This window comes from Engystomops pustulosus, chromosome 4 (assembly GCF_040894005.1).
Source record: "Engystomops pustulosus chromosome 4, aEngPut4.maternal, whole genome shotgun sequence".
NCBI classification, from domain to species: domain Eukaryota; kingdom Metazoa; phylum Chordata; class Amphibia; order Anura; family Leptodactylidae; genus Engystomops; species Engystomops pustulosus.
The window spans coordinates 199,817,437-199,841,351 of record NC_092414.1 but is presented as its reverse complement, the minus strand read 5'-3'; the positions used below and the strand labels follow the sequence as shown (position 1 = coordinate 199,841,351).

General features: G+C 51.4%; 1 protein-coding gene across 2 annotated transcripts; it reads left to right on the top strand.

Annotated features, from left to right (window-relative positions):
* The first annotated feature begins 3,205 nt into the window (after window positions 1–3,205).
* Window positions 3,206–22,621, top strand: PPP2R2A (protein phosphatase 2 regulatory subunit Balpha). 2 transcript variants are annotated; one of them, XM_072149394.1, is made up of 10 exons: window positions 3,206–3,370; window positions 12,763–12,837; window positions 15,588–15,679; window positions 16,065–16,227; window positions 17,692–17,804; window positions 17,892–18,069; window positions 18,507–18,671; window positions 18,755–18,924; window positions 21,400–21,491; window positions 21,586–22,621. In XM_072149394.1, the coding sequence occupies exons 1-10, from the start codon at window positions 3,364–3,366 to the stop codon at window positions 21,863–21,865; spliced, it is 1,335 nt and encodes a 444-aa protein (XP_072005495.1). In that variant the 5' UTR covers window positions 3,206–3,363; the 3' UTR covers window positions 21,866–22,621. The 2 variants fall into 2 exon arrangements, with proteins under 2 accessions (XP_072005495.1, XP_072005494.1); XM_072149393.1 differs by lacking the exon at window positions 3,206–3,370 and adding an exon at window positions 11,470–11,667.
* Window positions 22,622–23,915: the final 1,294 nt, after the last annotated feature.

The window sequence follows — 23,915 nt, the reverse complement described above, 5'->3', positions numbered from 1 at the left end:
TGTGAGAGGTGGGGGGTCCTGTACCCCAGGATAATACATCAGTATGTGAGAGGTGGGGTCCTGTACCCCAGGATAATACATCAGTATGTGAGAGGTGGGGGTCCTGTACCCCAGGATAATACATCAGTATGTGAGAGGTGGGGTCCTGTACCCCAGGATAATACATCAGTATGTGAGAGGTGGGGGGTCCTGTACCCCAGGATAATACATCAGTATGTGAGAGGTGGGGTCCTGTACCCCAGGATAATACCTCAGTATGTGAGAGGTGGGGTCCTGTACCCCAGGATAATACATCAGTATGTGAGAGGTGGGGGTCCTGTACCCCAGGATAATACATCAGTATGTGAGAGGTGGGGGTCCTGTACCCCAGGATAATACATCAGTATGTGAGAGGTGGGGGTCCTGTACCCCAGGATAATACATCAGTATGTGAGAGGTGGGGGTCCTACACCCCAGGATAATACATCAGTATGTGAGAGGTGGGGGTCCTGTACCCCAGGATAATACATCAGTATGTGAGAGGTGAGGGTCCTACACCCCAGGATAATACATCAGTATGTGAGAGGTGGGGTCCTGTACCCCAGGATAATACATCAGTATGTGAGAGGTGGGGTCCTGTACCCCAGGATAATACATCAGTATGTGAGAGGTGGGGGTCCTGTACCCCAGGATAATACATCAGTATGTGAGAGGTGGGGGTCCTGTACCCCAGGATAATACATCAGTATGTGAGAGGTGAGGGTCCTGTACCCCAGGATAATACATCAGTATGTGAGAGGTGGGGTCCTGTACCCCAGGATAATACATCAGTATGTGAGAGGTGGGGGTCCTGTACCCCAGGATAATACATCAGTATGTGAGAGGTGGGGGTCCTGTACCCCAGGATAATACATCAGTATGTGAGAGGTGGGGTCCTGTACCCCAGGATAATACATCAGTATGTGAGAGGTGGGGTCCTGTACCCCAGGATAATACATCAGTATGTGAGAGGTGGGGGTCCTGTACCCCAGGATAATACATCAGTATGTGAGAGGTGGGGGTCCTGTACCCCAGGATAATACATCAGTATGTGAGAGGTGGGGGTCCTGTACCCCAGGATAATACATCAGTATGTGAGAGGTGGGGTCCTGTACCCCAGGATAATACATCAGTATGTGAGAGGTGGGGTCCTGTACCCCAGGATAATACATCAGTATGTGAGAGGTGGGGGTCCTACACCCCAGGATAATACATCAGTATGTGAGAGGTGGGGGTCCTGTACCCCAGGATAATACATCAGTATGTGAGAGGTGGGGTCCTGTACCCCAGGATAATACATCAGTATGTGAGAGGTGGGGGTCCTGTACCCCAGGATAATACATCAGTATGTGAGAGGTGGGGGTCCTGTACCCCAGGATAATACATCAGTATGTGAGAGGTGGGGGTCCTGTACCCCAGGATAATACATCAGTATGTGAGAGGTGGGGGTCCTGTACCCCAGGATAATACATCAGTATGTGAGAGGTGGGGGTCCTGTACCCCAGGATAATACATCAGTATGTGAGAGGTGAGGGTCCTACACCCCAGGATAATACATCAGTATGTGAGAGGTGGGGTCCTGTACCCCAGGATAATACATCAGTATGTGAGAGGTGGGGTCCTGTACCCCAGGATAATACATCAGTATGTGAGAGGTGGGGGTCCTGTACCCCAGGATAATACATCAGTATGTGAGAGGTGGGGTCCTGTACCCCAGGATAATACATCAGTATGTGAGAGGTGGGGGTCCTGTACCCCAGGATAATACATCAGTATGTGAGAGGTGGGGTCCTGTACCCCAGGATAATACATCAGTATGTGAGAGGTGGGGGTCCTGTACCCCAGGATAATACATCAGTATGTGAGAGGTGGGGGTCCTACACCCCAGGATAATACATCAGTATGTGAGAGGTGGGGGTCCTGTACCCCAGGATAATACATCAGTATGTGAGAGGTGGGGGTCCTGTACCCCAGGATAATACATCAGTATGTGAGAGGTGGGGTCCTACACCCCAGGATAATACATCAGTATGTGAGAGGTGGGGGTCCTGTACCCCAGGATAATACATCAGTATGTGAGAGGTGGGGGTCCTACACCCCAGGATAATACATCAGTATGTGAGAGGTGAGGGTCCTACACCCCAGGATAATACATCAGTATGTGAGAGGTGGGGTCCTGTACCCCAGGATAATACATCAGTATGTGAGAGGTGGGGGTCCTGTACCCCAGGATAATACATCAGTATGTGAGAGGTGGGGTCCTGTACCCCAGGATAATACATCAGTATATGAGAGGTGGGGTCCTGCACCCCAGGATAATACATCAGTATGTGAGAGGTGGGGTCCTGTACCCCAGGATAATACATCAGTATGTGAGAGGTGGGGGTCCTACACCCCAGGATAATACATCAGTATGTGAGAGGTGGGGGTCCTACACCCCAGGATAATACATCAGTATGTGAGAGGTGGGGGTCCTGTACCCCAGGATAATACATCAGTATGTGAGAGGTGGGGGTCCTGTACCCCAGGATAATACATCAGTATGTGAGAGGTGGGGGTCCTGTACCCCAGGATAATACATCAGTATGTGAGAGGTGGGGGGTCCTGTACCCCAGGATAATACATCAGTATGTGAGAGGTGGGGGTCCTACACCCCAGGATAATACATCAGTATGTGAGAGGTGAGGGTCCTACACCCCAGGATAATACATCAGTATGTGAGAGGTGGGGTCCTGTACCCCAGGATAATACATCAGTATGTGAGAGGTGGGGTCCTGTACCCCAGGATAATACATCAGTATGTGAGAGGTGGGGTCCTGTACCCCAGGATAATACATCAGTATGTGAGAGGTGGGGGTCCTGTACCCCAGGATAATACATCAGTATGTGAGAGGTGGGGTTCTACACCCCAGGATAATACATCAGTATGTGGGGATCTGACGTCACAGTGCTATGGGGGGAAGGGGCTGAGCTGCCGCACGGCAGTGACATCAGCGAGTCCCTGAGTGACGTCACGTGTGTCCTGTACGCCATGTACGGCCGCTCCCGCGTGCAGTCATTGCCGTTCTTGCGCTACCACCCGGGTACTCAAACCCCGCCCCCCGACATACCCCATCCCGCCCCGCGCCATGCCCCACCCACCTGCGCCGTGCTGACCTGGCGTCACTATAGACCCGCCCTCTACCAGGAAGCTCCACCTCCGGTCCTTGCCCAGTGACGTCACCCTGCTTGCGGCCTCCATCTTGAAGCCGCGGCCTCAGAGTCCGGTCCTCCCGCCCCGGGCAGTGGCCTCCCCGGTATCCGCCTCCATCTGGAGCCCGGGACCAGAAGTGGCCAGGGGGCAGCATGGCGGGTAAGAGAGCGGCGCGGCCCGGGGGAAATGGCGGGAGCATGGAGAAGGGCGGGAACCGGGGTGTGTGCCGGCACTGCAGCGTCCTGCGGGGGAGACACCGGCTACACGGGGGGAGCCTGGTACTCACTGTATATAGAGGAGGAGACAGCGGCTACACGGGGGGAGCCTGGTACTCACTGTATATAGAGGAGGAGACACCGGCTACACGGGGGGAGCCTGGTACTCACTGTATATAGAGGAGGAGACACCGGCTACACGGGGGGAGCCTGGTACTCACTGTATATAGAGGAGGAGACACCGGCTACACGGGGGGAGCCTGGTACTCACTGTATATAGAGGAGGAGACACCGGCTACACGGGGGGAGCCTGGTACTCACTGTATATAGAGGAGGAGACACCGGCTACACGGGGGGAGCCTGGTACTCACTGTATATAGAGGAGGAGACACCGGCTACACGGGGGGAGCCTGGTACTCACTGTATATAGAGGAGGAGACACCGGCTACACGGGGGGAGCCTGGTACTCACTGTATATAGAGGAGGAGACAGTGGCTACACGGGGGGAGCCTGGTACTCACTGTATATAGAGGAGGAGACAGCGGTTACACAGGGGGGAGCCTGGTACTCACTGTATATAGAGGAGACACCGGCTACACGGGGGGAGCCTGGTACTCACTGTATATAGAGGAGGAGACAGCGGCTACACGGGGGGAGCCTGGTACTCACTGTGTATAGAGGAGGAGACACCGGCTACACGGGGGGAGCCTGGTACTCACTGTATATAGAGGAGGAGACACCGGCTACACGGGGGGAGCCTGGTACTCACTGTATATAGAGGAGGAGACACCGGCTACACGGGGGGAGCCTGGTACTCACTGTATATAGAGGAGGAGACACCGGCTACACGGGGGGAGCCTGGTACTCACTGTATATAGAGGAGGAGACAGCGGCTACACGGGGGGAGCCTGGTACTCACTGTATATAGAGGAGGAGACAGCGGCTACACGGGGGGAGCCTGGTACTCACTGTATATAGAGGAGGAGACAGCGGCTACACGGGGGGAGCCTGGTACTCACTGTATATAGAGGAGGAGACAGCGGTTACACAGGGGGGAGCCTGGTACTCACTGTATATAGAGGAGACACCGGCTACACGGGGGGAGCCTGGTACTCACTGTATATAGAGGAGGAGACAGCGGCTACACGGGGGGAGCCTGGTACTCACTGTGTATAGAGGAGGAGACACCGGCTACACGGGGGGAGCCTGGTACTCACTGTATATAGAGGAGGAGACAGCGGCTACACGGGGGGAGCCTGGTACTCACTGTATATAGAGGAGGAGACAGCGGTTACACGGGGGGAGCCTGGTACTCACTGTATATAGAGGAGGAGACAGCGGCTACACAGGGGGAGCCTGGTACTCACTGTATATAGAGGAGGAGACAGCGGCTACACGGGGGGAGCCTGGTACTCGCTGTATATAGAGGAGGAGACAGCGGCTACACGGGGGGAGCCTGGTACTCACTGTATATAGAGGAGGAGACAGCGGTTACACGGGGGGAGCCTGGTACTCACTGTATATAGAGGAGGAGACAGCGGCTACACGGGGGGGAGCCTGGTACTCACTGTATATAGAGGAGGAGACAGCGGTTACACGGGGGGAGCCTGGTACTCACTGTATATAGAGGAGGAGACACCGGCTACACAGGGGGAGCCTGGTACTCACTGTATATAGAGGAGGAGACAGCGGCTACACGGGGGGAGCCTGGTACTCACTGTATATAGAGGAGGAGACACCGGCTACACGGGGGGAGCCTGGTACTCACTGTATATAGAGGAGGAGACAGCGGTTACACAGGGGGGAGCCTGGTACTCACTGTATATAGAGGAGGAGACAGCGGTTACACAGGGGGGAGCCTGGTACTCACTGTATATAGAGGAGACACCGGCTACACGGGGGGAGCCTGGTACTCACTGTATATAGAGGAGGAGACAGCGGCTACACGGGGGGAGCCTGGTACTCACTGTATATAGAGGAGGAGACAGCGGTTACACGGGGGGAGCCTGGTACTCACTGTATATAGAGGAGGAGACAGCGGCTACACAGGGGGAGCCTGGTACTCACTGTATATAGAGGAGGAGACAGCGGCTACACGGGGGGAGCCTGGTACTCACTGTATATAGAGGAGGAGACAGCGGCTACACGGGGGGAGCCTGGTACTCACTGTATATAGAGGAGGAGACACCGGCTACACGGGGGGAGCCTGGTACTCACTGTATATAGAGGAGGAGACACCGGCTACACGGGGGGAGCCTGGTACTCACTGTATATAGAGGAGGAGACACCGGCTACACGGGGGGAGCCTGGTACTCACTGTATATAGAGGAGGAGACAGCGGCTACACGGGGGGAGCCTGGTACTCACTGTATATAGAGGAGGAGACAGCGGCTACACGGGGGGAGCCTGGTACTCACTGTATATAGAGGAGGAGACAGCGGCTACACGGGGGGAGCCTGGTACTCACTGTATATAGAGGAGGAGACACCGGCTACACGGGGGGAGCCTGGTACTCACTGTATATAGAGGAGACAGCGGCTACACGGGGGGAGCCTGGTACTCACTGTATATAGAGGAGGAGACAGCGGCTACACGGGGGGAGCCTGGTACTCACTGTATATAGAGGAGGAGACAGCGGCTACACGGGGGGAGCCTGGTACTCACTGTATATAGAGGAGGAGACAGCGGCTACACGGGGGGAGCCTGGTACTCACTGTATATAGAGGAGGAGACAGCGGCTACACGGGGGGAGCCTGGTACTCACTGTATATAGAGGAGGAGACAGCGGCTACACGGGGGGAGCCTGGTACTCACTGTATATAGAGGAGGAGACAGCGGCTACACGGGGGGAGCCTGGTACTCACTGTATATAGAGGAGGAGACACCGGCTACACGGGGGGAGCCTGGTACTCACTGTATATAGAGGAGGAGACACCGGCTACACGGGGGGAGCCTGGTACTCACTGTATATAGAGGAGGAGACAGCGGCTACACGGGGGGAGCCTGGTACTCACTGTATATAGAGGAGGAGACAGCGGCTACACGGGGGGAGCCTGGTACTCACTGTATATAGAGGAGGAGACAGCGGCTACACGGGGGGAGCCTGGTACTCACTGTATATAGAGGAGGAGACAGCGGCTACACGGGGGGAGCCTGGTACTCACTGTATATAGAGGAGGAGACAGCGGCTACACGGGGGGAGCCTGGTACTCACTGTATATAGAGGAGGAGACAGCGGCTACACGGGGGGAGCCTGGTACTCACTGTATATAGAGGAGGAGACAGCGGCTACACGGGGGGAGCCTGGTACTCACTGTATATAGAGGAGGAGACAGCGGCTACACGGGGGGAGCCTGGTACTCACTGTATATAGAGGAGGAGACAGCGGCTACACGGGGGGAGCCTGGTACTCACTGTATATGGGTGTGTATTGTATAGTATTTATGTATTTAGAGGGGTATGTAAGGTTCAATGTAGTGTATACAGCTATTTAGGGGCATATGTAGTGTATATAGCTATATAGAGGGTATATGTAGTGTATATAGATGGGTATATTTGTTGCATAGGGGTATATATAGGGTCTATGTACAGCACTTGTATAGATATATGTGGAGAGATTATGTCTATAGGGGTGTATGTACTGTATACATTTATTTATAGGGGGTACATATATGGGTATTTACTGTAAGGATCAATATAGAGGGCCATGTGGAGTATATATGTATCTGGGGTGCGTATAGGGGGTGTATAGTGGCAGGTATAGGGGGTGTATAGTGGCAGGTATAGTGGCAGGTATAGAGGGGGTATAGTGGCAGGTATAGAGGGGGTATAGTGGCAGGTATAGAGGGGGTATAGTGGCAGGTATAGAGGGGGTATAGTGGCAGGTATAGAGGGGGTATAGTGGCAGGTATAGAGGGGGTATAGGGGGGGGGGTATAGTGGCAGGTATAGGGGGGGTATAGTGGCAGGTATAGGGGGGGTATAGTGGCAGGTATAGGGGGTGTATAGTGGCAGGTATAGGGGGTGTATAGTGGCAGCTATAGGGGGTGTATAGGGGGGTATAGTGGCAGGTATAGGGGGGGTATAGTGGCAGGTATAGGGGGGGTATAGTGGCAGGTATAGGGGGGGTATAGTGGCAGGTATAGGGGGTGTATAGTGGCAGGTATAGGGGGTGTATAGTGGCAGCTATAGGGGGTGTATAGTGGCAGCTATAGGGGGTGTATAGTGGCAGCTATAGGGGGTGTATAGTGGCAGCTATAGGGGGTGTATAGTGGCAGCTATAGGGGGTGTATAGTGGCAGGTATAGGGGGGGTATAGTGGCAGGTATAGGGGGTGTATAGTGGCAGCTATAGGGGGGGTATAGTGGCAGCTATAGGGGGTGTATAGGGGGGTATAGTGGCAGGTATAGGGGGGGGTATAGTGGCAGGTATAGGGGGTGTATAGTGGCAGGTATAGGGGGGTGTATAGTGGCAGCTATAGGGGGTGTATAGGGGGGTATAGTGGCAGGTATAGGGGGGGTATAGTGGCAGCTATAGGGGGTGTATAGTGGCAGCTATAGGGGGGGTATAGGGGGGGTATAGTGGCAGGTATAGGGGGGTGTATAGTGGCAGGTATAGGGGGGGGTATAGTGGCAGGTATAGGGGGGTATAGTGGCAGGTATAGGGGGTGTATAGTGGCAGCTATAGGGGGTGTATAGGGGGGTATAGTGGCAGGTATAGGGGGGGTATAGTGGCAGGTATAGTGGCAGCTATAGGGGGTGTATAGGGGGGTATAGTGGCAGGTATAGGGGGGGTATAGTGGCAGGTATAGTGGCAGGTATAGTGGCAGGTATAGGGGGGGTATAGTGGCAGGTATAGGGGGGGGTATAGTGGCAGGTATAGGGGGTGTATAGTGGCAGCTATAGGGGGTGTATAGGGGGGGTATAGTGGCAGGTATAGGGGGGGTATAGTGGCAGGTATAGGGTGGGGTATAGTGGCAGGTATAGGGGGGTATAGTGGCAGGTATAGGGGGTGTATAGTGGCAGCTATAGGGGGTGTATAGGGGGGTATAGTGGCAGGTATAGGGGGGGTATAGTGGCAGGTATAGTGGCAGCTATAGGGGGGTATAGTGGCAGGTATAGGGGGGGTATAGTGGCAGGTATAGTGGCAGGTATAGTGGCAGGTATAGGGGGGGTATAGTGGCAGCTATAGGGGGTGTATAGTGGCAGGTATAGGGGGTGTATAGTGGCAGCTATAGGGGGTGTATAGGGGGGTATAGTGGCAGGTATAGGTTTGTAGTACTGGCGGCTGCTTTCATAAAGATTGAAATATTTGGCTTTTGGGTGAAATTTATGTAAAACTTCCCTCTGCAGAGATGTTCTGTGATAGGACGTGTGATGGTGATTGGTCGTCTCTATTGTGAGCAAAGTCATGGGGGAGGAGTTTGGCGAACATCACAAAAAGTTGCACTTTTGTGCAGTTGAGACAATTGTGAGACATTTGTATGGCAGAAATCTGGAGTTACGTCGTCCCCTGAGGCGGCTCCCGCTATTCTTGATGGACGTCCATTGGGTCATTGTACTCCTGGGATACAGGATTATCAGCCTCTACATGGGGATTGGTTCTTCCTATGAGTTGTCGATGGGATTGAGGTCTGGAGAAGGCGCAGGCCCCTCCATGTGAGGTCCTCAGTCGCCGGTCGCTAGTCCCTGATGATGAGACCTCGATGAGCTGGAGCGTTGTCATTCAGTAAGTGTAGGGGAGTTCTGTAATGATGTGTCTGATGCCTACAACATCTGATCCCTAGCGCTCTCCTGGATGTCTCCTACATCACTGGTGGACATCGTGGACTTTCATCAGCACCGAGGCCACTGGTCCATACAAGACAATGACCCCTGTGCCTGGTGGAGAGGTCTCACGGGCCACCCTGTTGTAATCGGTTTCACGTGGTCTGAGGTGACACATGGTGCCTCTCGGCTCCTTCAGATGCAATGACTCGGTCATCAGTGACCATACAATGTCCACTACCAGTCTCTGTATCTGTGGCGATGACTCTCTAAGCTCAGAGGCCACTTCTGAGAACATCAGCTTGAAGCCTCACAAATGTCGCATGTAATCAGCATGATGAGGAGGACTGTCTAAATACCAGTATTAATGGAACCAGGACATTTATGGCACGATTCATGGATTGAACCGGTGCGGTGTTTAGTCTTGTTACAGAATAGAAAGTAAAAGCAAAAAATAAGCCATGGAGCAGTCAGAGCTGTGTGTTACATGTTTAGAGAAGGTGACGTGAAGCTCCCCCTGTGGAGGTTAGAGGGCATTTAATTTCACCCACAAGCCAAATATCCCGAACTATTTGTGAGTGTATGTTGTGTGCAGGTCATTAGTGTCATTGGACGTGTTTCCATCAGTTCTGTGTCTCGATATTCTGTATATGTTCTATGTGTATGGAAGGATCTCTGTATCCGTGTGCTGTGTGTGTGTGTGTGTGTGTGTGTGTGTGTGTGTGTACGTGTGTACGTGTGTACGTGTGTACGTGTGTACGTGTGTACGTGTGTACGTGTGTACGTGTGTGTGTGCGCGCGCCAGTATGCTATGAGAGATCCTGTAGTGTGAGGGGTCCTGTGCAGTGGCCACGCAGGACCTAGGCTTGGCCTGTGTAAGGTGTGGTGTGCTGTACTGGAGCAGTATCTGGTCCTGGTGCTCCGGGTGCTGCTCCAGTTATTGGTTTATAGGACCATGTGACTAGATCTGATCTCCAAGTCATAAAGCGATGGAAGTTTCCGTGCCATAAATCAGATTTGTGCGGGGATAATGTAGGGTGGAGCTCTCCGAGACCTGCCACAGCTTCAGGCGGGTAACGGCCTAAAAAATTTTTTTGGTCAACAAATTTTGCATAAAGTAAGTTCTGTGTAGTGGGGCCCAGATCCAAGACTGTGCACTGTCCACATACGGCGCCGCCTCTTGCCCCCGCCCCCCCCCCCCCCCAAGACTGTGCACCGGCCACCTCTTGCACCCCCCCCCCCCCCCCCCTAGACTGTGCGCTGGCCGCCTCTTGAAAAGACTGTGCGCCGGCCGCCTCTTGCACATCCCCCCCCCCCCCCTAGACTGTGCGCTGGCCGCCTCTTGCACATCCCCCCCCCCCCCCCTAGACTGTGCGCTGGCCGCCTCTTGAAAAGACTGTGCGCCGGCCGCCTCCTGCACCCCCCCCCCCCCCTAGACTGTGCGCTGGCCGGCTCTTGTCCCACCCCCCCCCCCCCCAGACTGTGCGCCGGCCGCCTCTTGTCCCCCCCTAGACTGTGCGCCGGCAGCCTCTTGTCTTTCTCCCCCCCCCCCCCCCCCAGACTGTGCGCCGGCAGCCTCTTGTCTACCCCCCCCCCCCCAGACTGTGCGCCGGCAGCCTCTTGTCTTCTCCCCCCCCAGACTGTGCGCCGGCAGCCTCTTGTCTACCCCCCCCCCAGACTGTGCGCCGGCAGCCTCTTGTCTTCTCCCCCCCCCCCCCCAGACTGTGTCCTGGCCGCCTCTTCCCCCCCCCCCCCGCTCCCCCCCAGACTGTGCGCCGGCCGCCTCTTCATCCCTACCCCCCCCCCCCCCCCCAAGACTGTGCCCCGGCTGCACTTGCACCTTTGATAACCAATACTGTAAATGCCATGTACATTGTGGCAGGTGAAGGGTTTTAGTGTGTGTGCAGCACACGTCAGGGTTGATCAGAGAGTCGATGGGTTTCCCCCCCAAAATCTGTGTCGGACCTAACGAGAGGCCTGTGGTGGTGTTTGTGGTGGTTGTGTAGAGGACCTATGTTTGGGGGGGTATTATGTGATGGTCTCTTGCTCTGGACGCTGCAGACACTGGTGAATTAGTGCAGTGTCCACATCCTTCCAGACATGTTGCAGGATATCACTCCCATCATGGATATCACTCCCATCATGCACATCTCCCTGTGTAGGAGCGGATGCTGCTCCTGACCTTCCTGCAGGGCTGTGGGGGGGGGGCTCCGGCCTTTATTGTGTTGGTCTCCCCCCACCCCCATCCCCTCCAGCACCAGGACCTGACAAAGGCGTCAGTCACACGGGGTTAACCCTTTGTTGGCTGCAGCCTGTGTGGCGGGACATGTTATTACACGGCTGATCCCTCCCGGGGGGGTGAGGACGCTCGGGCTCCTTCCTGGGGAGGGCGGTGCGGGATCTCCCTGAATGGCAGCTGTGTTCCCGAGGCGCTGGGATCCATGTTTCTGAAGTTTTCTCCGAGAGCCGTCTTCCTGGGTAGGAGGGACAGTGTGCGGGGCTTGCGTATGGCAGCTGCGGGGTCGTTACAGTGTCTTCTCCAGCCTTTTGTTGGCGCTATAGTGGTGTCGCTGCTATTGTTTAACCCTTTGCTGTGTGGCCTGTGTTCCTGCTTTGTCCATGTATGTATTTTATTACACTGTATTCAGTTCTGGGGCCCGGGCCATAGAGAAGTGGGCTCCAACTTCATGGACTTGGTACTACACTGTAAGCGTGGATGCTGGGAGTTGTAGTTCAGCAGCGGAGGATCCGGGATGCTACATGTGACCTGTGCACCATAACTTTTATGTAATTGCAAAGAATCGGGAGACCTTGTGCTGGGGGAAGCTGCCACCAATAATCAGTGGGGTTTAGTTTAGTTGGGGAACTTCTGGTAATTATCCTAAAAGGCAAAGTGCAGTCTAAGTCTGGTTCTGTACACGTGCAATGTACTCGTGGGTCTAATGGGCACAAATTTAAGGTGCGACATCTGTGATGTGGTAAATTTCGGCTATGATTGAATGGGATCAGGAGTAGGTAAGTGATGTGGGCAGGGGGGTAGAAACACCCCCCATGATGTCCATGACGTCTGTCAGTGATGCTACCAGCAGACAATAGAGACGCCAGGCCTGAGCTCCATTGTGTATCAGCCTGTAATGTTATCTGGAAGTGCTGCTCTTATCCTGTAGGGGGCGCTCTCTCATTGGTTACTGCTGTGTTACTACCCTATGGCTGATAATCGGACCCCTCATCGCCCTCCAGTCTGTCACCCACTTTGTAAACTTTCTTGTAACGGGTGTAAGACTATGAGCGGGTCTCCATCCTCCTCCCTAGTGATACAGGCCCTCTGTGTGTGGGGGTGTGAGCCACTAGGGGGCGCTACTATTGTAAAGCAGTGGGATCTCTGCAGTGCTGCTGGATAAAACAATATTTCTATAGCGCCTTCATATTCCATAGCGATGTACAGTTATCAGAGTGAGACTGTCCCCCTAGTGTGAGGTGCCGTACCTCTCTTATTCCTCCTGGGAATGTGTGGATTTATTGGCGTCTCGTTGCTGACCTTTGTGTTTAACCCTTTCCTTGTTTCCCCCGCAGGAGCTGGTGGAGGCAATGATATTCAATGGTGTTTTTCTCAGGTGAAAGGAGCTGTGGAAGACGATGTCTCAGAAGGTGAGTGCACACATTATATGGGGATAGGTTGTCCCTGGACAGAGAGCTGTTGGGGTTACTGTGTATAGCGCCCCCCACTGTCAGCCATTGTCAGTTTCGGATGGGGGATGAGCAGGTAATTGTCCTCTTCTCCTCATATCCATGAGGTTTCCCTATATTTCTGCATCCTGTGTAACAATACGATGGAACCTGTCGGGTGACATTACTGTTCCTATCGTAATGGGGCAGGATCTCAGGGTAGTAGGTGGAGAGGCTGAGGATGTGTCTGGAGGTCACACTAAGGGCTTGTGCACACAAATGTTTGTGTTTATGAGCCCTAAGGATTAGAGGTGGAGCGTTCACTTGTTTTTTAGGATGATGAGGATGTAGTCCACACATAGGTGAAGAGTATCAGAGCATAGACCTTATTACCTATCCACAGAGCACTGGTGCCCCAGGTGAACATACTGCGGCTCTGGTCCCCCTGAGGGCGTGTGGCACTTACATACAAGTGAATAAAGCTCTGGCTGGGCATGCACATCCACACGGGGGCCCCGGCTGGGCATGCACATCCACACGGGGGCCCCGGCTGGGCATGCACATCCACACGGGGGCCCCGGCTGGGCATGCACATCCACACGGGGGCCCCGGCTGGGCATGCACATCCACACGGGGGCCCCGGCTGGGCATGCACATCCACACGGGGGCCCCGGCTGGGCATGCACATCCACACGGGGGCCCCGGTCCCCATAATCGCTGCATCTCTCCTTGTCAGACATTTATCCCCTAACCCTATAATGCACTCCCAAAATTCCCTGCTCATGACTCACTCCCCCTGACATCAGGATCAGGTGTGATGAAAGTTAACATGCCCAATCCTTCTTTCTCTGTTTAGAGCAGTCACACCCCAGACACAGATCCAGACCCTTCCCTGAACAGTGGCTGCCGCTATCTATGGGGGAGGGGGCGCGCACAGCAGGAGCTGCGCCTGTATAGGGGGCAGCGAACTTACTTGTGGCTTGGTGTGAGATGACTTTGCTCTCTCCTCCCAGGGGTGCACTCCCAGACCTGTTCTCCCAGACTTGCCCTCACTAGTTTTGGTTTTGGCAGTGACAGCTCAGCATGAAGACTTTCTTCTTCCTCTGAGCTCTCTGCAGGGCTGACATTACAGGGGGCACCCTGGCTGTCACAATCACTGGCCTCAGCAGTCCTGTAGATGAACGGTCACCCGTCCACCATAAATATCCACCAGAGCTGCGGCCACCATCACTGTGAGCATCGGCAGGTCATTAACCCCTTAAGGACCAGGCCCTTTTTCGTTTTTGCGTTTTTATTTTTCACTCCCCACCTTCAAAAATCTATAACTTTTTTATTTTTCCATGTACAGAGCTGTGTGATGGCTTATTTTCTGCGTAACAAATTGCACTTCGTAGTGATGGTATTAAATATTCCATGCCGTGCACTGGGAAGCGGGAAAAAAATTCTAAATGCAGTGAAAATGATGAAAAAACACATTTGCGCCATTTCTTGTGGGCTTGGTTTTTACAGCTTTCACTGTGCACCCCAAATGACATGTCTATTTCATTCATTGGGTCAATACGATCACGGGGATACCAAATTTGTATAGGTTTTATAATGTTTTCATACATTTACAAAAATTAAAACCTCCTGTACAGAAAAAAAATTCTTCATTTTGCAGTGTTCTTGCGCTAATAACTTTTTCATACTTTGGTGTATGGAGCTGTGGGTGGTGTCATTTTTTGCAACTTCTGATGACGTTTTCAATGCTTCTATTTTTAGGACTGTTCGACATTTTGATCACTTTTTATAGAATTTTTTCTATTTTTCAAAATGGCAAAAAAATGCCATTTGCGACTTCGGGCACTATTTTCCGCTACGGGGTTTAACGCAGTGAAAAACGGTTATTATATTTTGATAGATCGGGCATTTTCGGACACGGCGATACCTAATGTGTTTATGATTTTTACTGTTTATTTATATTTATATCAGTTCTAGGGAAAGGGGGGTGATTTGAATTTTTATGTTTTTTTAATATAATTTTTTTTTTTTTACTTTTTTTTATTTATTTTTTTTACTATTTTACAGACTCCCTAGGGTACTTTAACCCTAGGTTGTCTGATTGATCCTACCATATACTGCCATACTACAGTATGGCAGTATATGGGGATTTTGCATACCATCTATTATAATGTGCAGATCGCACATTATAATAGATAGCCCCGATCATGACAGCCTGGGATCTTTGTGTGATCCCAGGCTGTCATGGCAACGGATCGCCGCTCCCCGGTGACGTCACGGGGAGTGACGATCGGAGCCAAGATGGCGGCGCCCACGCGCCGCCGGCTCTTTAATGCCGCCGGCAGCTTTGCCGGCGGCAATCAAAGGGTTAACACTCGCGATCGGTGCAAGCACCGATCGCGGGTGTTAGCGACGGGCGTTTGCTTCATTATGAAGCAAACGCCCGGTGAGTATGAAGAGGGCTCAGCCTGTGAGCCCTCTTCATACTCCCCCATGCGCAGTAAGACGTAAGGGTACGTCTTATTGCGCTATGGGGTTAAAGACTTTCTCATTTCCCCCCAAGGTCTTTATGTGCCACGTGTCTGGACACCAGCGTGGCCCGGGCAGCTGCCTATAGTCACGTGTGGCACATCTGGTCCTTACCAGCAGCCTATAGTCATGTTCTGTGCCCTATGCCCCATCACATCTAGGCCATTGTGTGTAACGCTGTGTTATTCCTCCTGTCGTTGCAGCTGATATCATATCTACGGTAGAATTTAATCATTCTGGAGAATTATTAGCCACTGGAGATAAAGGAGGACGTGTGGTCATCTTCCAGCAGGAGGTCAGTATACGTGGACACCTCCCGCATGGCGATGATGATTCTGTTACTATCGGGGCATAGCAGAACCTAAATGGTACCACCTTGGTTTCGGACCAGGCTCTTGGTCATTGGAACCACAACTGCAGTGGGGTCCCAGGGAACGTGGTGACACACAGATGGGAATTTCCCTTTGAAAGACTCTTCAGGAAGCGCAGACGTTGCGATCTCGCTGCCGGTGCTGCAGTAACCGGATCAGCCCTGTGTTTTGCTGCACTGGAGGCGTTCCCGGCCCAGAAGCTGACGCTTCCTATTATCTTTGTAGGGTTAGGGGCGCTGCTGCCATCTAGTGGTTGATAAGACGTACACGCGGTTACATACTCTGATGATACTGTTCTGTTCCCTGCAGAGTAAGAGCCCCTATCACAGAGGGGAGTATAGTGTCTACAGCACTTTCCAGAGCCACGAGCCCGAATTCGACTACTTGAAGAGTTTAGAAATCGAGGAGAAGATCAACAAGATCCGATGGTTACCACAGAAGAACGCATCGCAGTTCCTGTTGTCTACAAATGGTGAGGCCCTGCTGTGCACGTATAGTGGACCCCCAGCCATCAGTCCCCGCTCAATGCATAGACGGAGACTAGAAGGTCGGGAGATCTCTGTATTCTCCACCATGAGTTGTGTGGATGGACGATGTCTGTAGACTGGTGGACGCTGCTTTACATCAACACGTTCAAGATTACACACAATTGTATCCCTGTGGATAGATCGGCCTTTTTATTAAGTGTTTTGCTTCTGTACAAAATACTACACACCCGAATCTTCACATACTGGCACTAAATCTCCCCAAAACATACTTACCTTAGCCGTGACTAATATCTCTGCTATGGGGAGTGCTGGGGTGGTCCGAGGTCTCCTTGGATCACAGGATGTCAGGTCCTCCTCACAAGTGACATCCTGTGGTCTGATAAGGCCTGACACTGGCTGCCTTGTAGAACCAGAACTTTTGTTCTAGGGCACCTAAGGCAGGTAGGCCACAGATTCTGCTGTGTCACCATTACGGTACTGGTGTGTTTTTAAAGCGGTGATACTTGTCTTGTAAATGACACAAGAAACCTAATTCTAGCAACTACAGAGCCCAAGATAGTGTCGCCAGAAGCCGCTCCACTCAGTGACTCCTCAAGGGCAAGAAGTGACTCTTGGCTCATTAGCATGATTTATTTTAATGTTGGAAAATGGTTAAAGTTAATCCAGGCACATTACTCATAGATCCAGGCACAGTACTCCTAGATCCAGGCACAGTACTCCTAGATCCAGGCACAGTACTCCTAGATCCAGGCACAGTACTCCTAGATCCAGGCACAGTACTCCTAGATCCAGGCACAGTACTCCTAGATCCAGGCACAGTACTCCTAGATCCAGGCACAGTACTCCTAGATCCAGGCACAGTACTCCTAGATCCAGGCACAGTACTCCTAGATCCAGGCACAGTACTCCTAGATCCAGGCACAGTACTCCTAGATCCAGGCACAGTACTCCTAGATCCAGGCACAGTACTCCTAGATCCAGGCACAGTACTCCTAGATCCAGGCACAGTACTCCTAGATCCAGGCACAGTACTCCTAGATCCAGGCACAGTACTCCTAGATCCAGGCACAGTACTCCTAGATCCAGGCACAGTACTCCTAGATCCAGGCACAGTACTCCTAGATCCAGGCACAGTACTCCTAGATCCAGGCACAGTACTCCTAGATCCAGGCACAGTACTCCTAGATCCAGGCACAGTACTCCTAGATCCAGGCACAGTACTCATAGATCCAGGCACAGTGACTTTGGTAACCTCCTTATATCCATGGCCTCACTCTTTATAAAACGAGCTTTTACCAGATCCCCTCCGTACTGCAGGAGCAGGTCACACCCTACTCCCCCCATCCTGAACAGACCTGTTCTCGTTCACTGGCAGCAAGCAGAGATCTGCAGTCAGAGTATATGAGGAGCTGGTGAATATATTATCCGTGTACTTGTGTTTCTCCCAGATAAAACTATCAAGTTGTGGAAAATCAGTGAACGTGACAAGAGACCTGAAGGTTACAACCTGAAAGAGGAGAATGGGAGGTATAGGGATCCGACCACTGTGACCACTCTCAGGGTAGGTCCTCTGCGGCAGGAGCGCTGGTTCTGGCCCACGTTCTGCTTCGCTCTCTACATTGTGTGTTTCGGGGTTTTCTCTTCCCAGGTGCCAGTATTCCGCCCCATGGACCTGATGGTTGAAGCGAGTCCTCGGAGGATATTCGCCAACGCTCACACGTATCACATCAATTCCATCTCCGTCAATAGCGACTATGAGACGTATCTATCGGCGGACGACCTGCGGGTCAACCTGTGGCACCTGGAGATCACAGACAGGAGCTTTAGTATCCTTCTCACTGTGTACCCAATGTCTAGGCATTTACCCCTTCCTGCCCATGCCCTATTTTGTTTGCTCCCTTGCGGGTCTGCACGCTCCTACAGTATTGCAGGTGATTTTTGCATCACATGTTACAACACACTGTTGCAGATCTTCAGCAGTGACAGGTTCCGGAGCCTCTTGTATACTCCAGGCTGATGATGACATCACAGGGAGAGACAATCTCATGGTTTGCTGGCTTCATTTAGGCGCCAATTGTAGATGTTACCACTGGACTGTATAATGCAGAAAACATCCCGAATATTTGCAGAGGTCTCTACAAACCTCCTTCACAGCACTTTGACTTACTGTAATGTTGTTAGAGGGGTTGTCCAGTACTTAGCTTTTCATCCTAGCAGTTCCATCTCGTTTTTGTAGTGTCATCTCCTTGACTCCCTGTCCCAGATATCGTAGATATTAAACCCGCCAACATGGAAGAGCTGACGGAAGTGATCACCGCGGCCGAGTTCCACCCGCATCACTGCAATACCTTTGTGTACAGCAGCAGCAAAGGCACCATCCGTCTGTGCGACATGCGCGAGTCCGCGCTGTGCGACCGCCACTCCAAGCGTAAGTCCTCCAAACGCCAGACTCCTAACTCAAGATCAACTCTTAAGGTACTGAACGGGTTAAACATTGATCTCTTTTTCCAGTGTTTGAGGAGCCAGAAGATCCCAGCAATAGATCGTTCTTCTCAGAGATCATCTCTTCCATATCTGACGTGAAGTTCAGCCACAACGGGAGATACATGATGACCAGGGACTACTTGTCCGTCAAAATCTGGGACTTGAACATGGAGAGCCGTCCTGTGGAAACATATCAGGTGACTGGGAATCTGAGGGACGGATGGGAAGAGGTGATCTACCATCACAAGTAGATCTCTCCTGCCTTCCCCTCATCTAGTCTGTAATGTAATATTTCCGGAATCTAACTTTATTTTAGTAATATGTAAATTACCTGCTATGGCCACACCCCAGTAGTCTTAGCAGTGCCGGCTCCGTGGCAAGCCGGCAGACGCCAGGATGGAGAAGAGCGCAGAGGATGTGTAAGGAGACGGCATTGCTAAGGCTGCTGGGTCATGGGGGTAGCCTCCACACCCGGCCAGAAATACTCCACACTCCAGAGGCCTCTGCAGGTCACTTACTTATTACCAAGATAAAGTTTTTGACAAGTTAGGTTCTAGGATTATTAGATTACAGATGAGGTCAGAGGTCAGCAGCAGAGATCTACTCTTGATGGTAGGTTTTCTTTAATGGTAGTGACCTTAGGGCAGGTTCAGGTGTGTGAGGACAGGACACTATGATGCAGAGTCTTCCCTGACAGAACAGTAGCGCCAAACTACAAATGTGGTTGTCGAAAACGCACCTTCAAGGGAACCTATCACCAGATTTTAAACTATGCTTAAAACCACCACAAACCTCCCTATAAAGGTAGATCGGGAGGTAGATGGATCAATGGGACGTGAGGATAGACCTTCTAAGGGCTAATACTCACGCCCCTGCACTTTTTTGGAAGCTTTTATTAAACTAGTATGCAAATTTTGTAATGCGGCTACTGGGGCGCGTAGCTGCACGCCCTCATCCGACGATCCTGTCTGCGCATGCGCAGAACAGAAGGCCCGCACCTGTGCAGCCCCGGCTTTGGAGCAGTGACCACGCAGACGCGGGCCTGCTGTTCTGTGCATACGCAGACGGCAGGATCGTCGGACGAGGGCGCGCAGCTGCGAGGAGCTGCGCGCCGAAGATAGTGAGTAGGAGAAGAAAAGAGGCTACCGGGGCGTGGAGTAGCTGCGCCTCAGTAGCCGCATAGCAAAATTTGCATACTAGTTTAATAAAAGTTACCCAAAAAGTGCAGGGACGGGAGGATTAGCTCTTAAAAGGGCTATCCTCACATCCTATTTATCCACCTACCACCCGATCTACCTTTATAGGTAAATTTGTGGTGGTAGGTTCCTTTTAAAGGATGAAATGTACTTTCTAGAATCCCCTCTAGTGAAAACTGGGGGAGATTTATCATACGCTGGCGTATGATAGCTGCTATGCCCCTCCTCATTGCGCCGGATAAGAGGCTTAGGCCTATCTGGAGGGCAGCGGCCGGCATGAAAACTATTCCATGACAGACCTGGCATAGTTTTGTGTAAAAACCATTGAACAAAAGTGCACTGGTTTTGCAAAAGAACGCAGGCACAGGAAGGGGAGGTTTTAATCGTAAATTCTTGCAATGCACAAGAATTTGCGATGATTCCACTGCTTCTACACCAGAAAAGTGACGTAGAAGCGCTGATAAATCCCCCCCTATGTGTATACCATTAAAATGAATCTCCTTGTGTCATGTGAAAATGAGCAGAGAAGAGTCATATTTGCATGAAATGAGTCCAGTTTAGAGGCTGCAGAGGGGAAAGTGTTGTTTCAGACCAAACCTATTAAAGATAAGAATCTCAATTCTCATGAGGCTTGTGATTGTGAGATCTACAGTCACAAAGATCCAATTCTCCTCTATCTTTTTCTTCACCGGCCTGTGTTTCGGTTCTGTATCTCACACGGCTGATTCTTATGTTTAATTTGACACCAGGATCATGTTTACAGGAACTACAGAACACAAGATGGAGGCGTCTGGAGTGACCTTGCATCTGCAGCCTCTAAAAGTGACTCATCTTACATGACTCTTTGCTCATTTTTACATGACTTTGGAGGAGAAGTTACATTTCATCCTCTCCCTGAGGCGGCTGCTAGTTTGTTTCCACCAGGTTTTACCCCAGTAATCTACTACATGGATGCAGTATTATACTGGAAGGATACTTGCACTCTGGTCTGTGTTTCGGAGAAAATACTTTTACAGTCCTGCCAATGAACCTCAGGGGCTCCTGTCTATGTCCCAGAAGCCCCTCCTAACTCCATAGTCTAATTATTCACCCCTCTGTACCCTGTTGTTGTTTTCCCTTCCCAGCCAGAGAGTTGATGACATCAGATGAGGGGCTTCTTTGATGCAGACATGAGCCCCTGAGGCTCATTTGCATAAGTTTAAAAAGGCAAATTTCTCCTAAACGGGGCAGTTAGAAGATAACAGAAGAACAGATACTGTTTCAGGAGACACAAGTGTTTGCTTGGGTTTCCTCCCACACTCCAAAGCATTCTGGCAAGTGATTAGATTGTGAGCCCCAGGGGACAGGGACTGATGTGACAAGCTGTGTGTAGCAGACTGTATATATGTGAATGTGGTTGTGTTGGTCTCTGGCCGGTCACATGTGCATCCGCTGCTTAGAAATGACCTGATGATTAATGCCGCTGTCCCCCCGCAGGTACACGAATACCTCAGGAGTAAGCTCTGCTCCTTATACGAGAACGACTGCATCTTTGACAAGTTTGAGTGTTGCTGGAACGGGCCGGACAAGTGAGTATAGCCCCTCCCCCCCTCGCTGCAGCTCCTCCTCCTCGCTCCAGGGACGTCGCCCTATACTAACGCCCCTCTCGCTTTCCCTCCGCAGCGTCGTCATGACCGGCTCCTACAACAACTTTTTCCGAATGTTTGACCGCAACACCAAGCGTGACATCACCCTTGAGGCCTCACGGGAGAACAGCAAGCCGCGCATGGTGCTGAAACCGCGCAAAGTGTGCGCCAGCGGCAAGCGGAAGAAAGACGAGATCACGGTGGACAGTCTGGACTTCAACAAGAAGATCCTGCACACGGCCTGGCACCCGAAAGAGAACATCATAGCCGTGGCCACCACCAATAACCTGTATATATTCCAGGACCGCGTCAACTAGTAGCGGCCTCCCCCTACAGGACAGTCCTTGTAGTCCGGCCTAGTTCCAATAGTCGAGCCTAGAATTCGTAAACTTCTGACAGTGCGGGAACTTTTTGCCAGTCGCTCCCCGTCTGACTCTTCCAGTGTTTAAGGTGCCATTAATTCTCTTTATTTTTTTGTATAGGGGGACGCCCCCTCCCCTGCTCCTGCTGCCTTCTCGCCCCCTGGGGGTCACAGCAGGAATTACTGTACTTTTGTTTTCTTTAACCATCTTGCCTGATGTGTAGCTTTCATTTTTTTTGTCTATTTTTTTTTATTCTTATTTTGAGATGTCACTGGCAGCAGCGGCCTGCACTCTGTACGGTTCCTCCTGTAGGACTAGGGTGGTCCGGGGGATTGAGGGGGTCCATTCTGCCTTGTCCCCTCCCCCTCCCTTTTCACTCCATACTTGTATTTTCCTCTCCCCTCCGTTACGTCTTAGAAGTCGATTCTTTTGTCCCGTTTCCCGCTCTTCTCCCTCGTGTTGCCCTGCGCTGGTGTGAATCCCCTCGCAGTGTACAGGAGGGGGCCGGAGTTTTGGGGGGTGGGACAAGGTCCTGGTCTCTCATTTTCTTAATGTCGGCCTGACCGTACACATCACTTTCTTGCCTTGTCCTGACGCTGGGAGGGGGAACAAAGAGGACTCTAAAAAATAAAAACAAACAGGAAAAAAAAACTAAGAAAATCATGAAAAAAAGCCAAAAAACGAAGGATAAAAAAAAACTACTGAATAAAAGACGATGAAAATATAAAAAAAAAAAAAACTTGTGTTTTTTCTGTTATTTATTGAAGTTGATACTTAGGCGGGTAACAGGGTTCATGCTTGAGGAGGGAGACAAATTTCATAGGAAAAATTCTAGTTCAGCTTAAAAAAAACCTAAAAAACCTGTGTCAGCAGGGATAAGGTTAGTCACGTGTATGGGACATGGGAGACTTCAATCCTGGAGGACATCTCATGGAGAATATTTCCAGGAAGAGTATCAGAGGAACAGCAACTTGTACAGAGGTTTCCGTTCTGTCTGTGCAGATCCCTCTGTATAAGCCTCCTGCATGGTACACGCTGCCTAATAGAGGAGTAGTGGGGTATATACTGGGGGTATATAGCATCACAGCTTGTGTAACCTGTATGGAGGGGATGAACAAATACACCTGGACCAATGAAATAAGATTGATGTTGTGTATGGCCGGCTCTAGTGCCACACTCATCGATAGGTGGCTGGCGGTATTGCGCCTCAGTTGCATTCATGAGGAGGTTCCATACATTCCTTTGTAAGAAAATGTGTGTAGGTTTGTAGTAACATCTCCTCTGTGTCTGATGTGGACAGCACCCTAAATATCAGAGCGGTCAGTGCAGGTCCAGCTCCCATTATCACCCGCTGATTCCCACTTGTCTGCCTGGTCCTGAGCGGATGACGCTACAATTAGCTCAGTTCTGGTGATCAGATGTCCTGAGCCCAATAATAAACATGACGTTATAACGAGCTCCTCCTGTCCCCCCCTGAAAAGTGATCTTCTCAGAGAAGAGGTGATGGGGGTCAGGTCTGGTAGGTGGTAGAATCGGGTTCTTGATTCTTATTCACCGCTGACCTATAAGGTGAGACCCCAATGAGGCAGAAAATGAATGGGAAGGTGACGACATAGTTACATCTTTCATTGACGACTACCTGTAACGTAAGGAGAGGGCATCCGTTATGGAGACTGGTGCGGACGGTGCTTAGATTTGGGGGGACCAGTTACATCCAATTAACTGGAAACACTCACTTATACATATTTCCTTGATATTCTCCCATTCAAGTTTTTTCTATGATTTTTAGCAATAATTTTTGATTTCTGTAGAAATATCAGCTCCGGTATTATACATCCAGGTAGATTTAAGTGTCCTGCCACAAATCTGCACCAAATCTATTCAGGATCTACAGTGAATCTATGACAAATAGCCATAATAAGAAACTACCTGCTCCACGACCACTCTAGGCGATATGTAAATAAGAAAAGCGTACAATGTGACAATTTTAATGCTGCAAAACCGC

What these genes read in the sequence shown, in the direction of transcription:
- PPP2R2A (XM_072149393.1), top strand. Translation starts at nt 11,631, where the DNA reads ATGTTTCTGAAGTTTTCTCCGAGAGCCGTCTTCCTGG. An exon ending in CCACTGTGACCACTCTCAGG is followed by an intron (nt 17,805 to 17,891) that starts GTAGGTCCTCTG and finishes TTCTCTTCCCAG; the next exon opens with GTGCCAGTATTCCGCCCCAT. An exon ending in GTGCGACCGCCACTCCAAGC is followed by an intron (nt 18,672 to 18,754) that starts GTAAGTCCTCCA and finishes CTCTTTTTCCAG; the next exon opens with TGTTTGAGGAGCCAGAAGAT.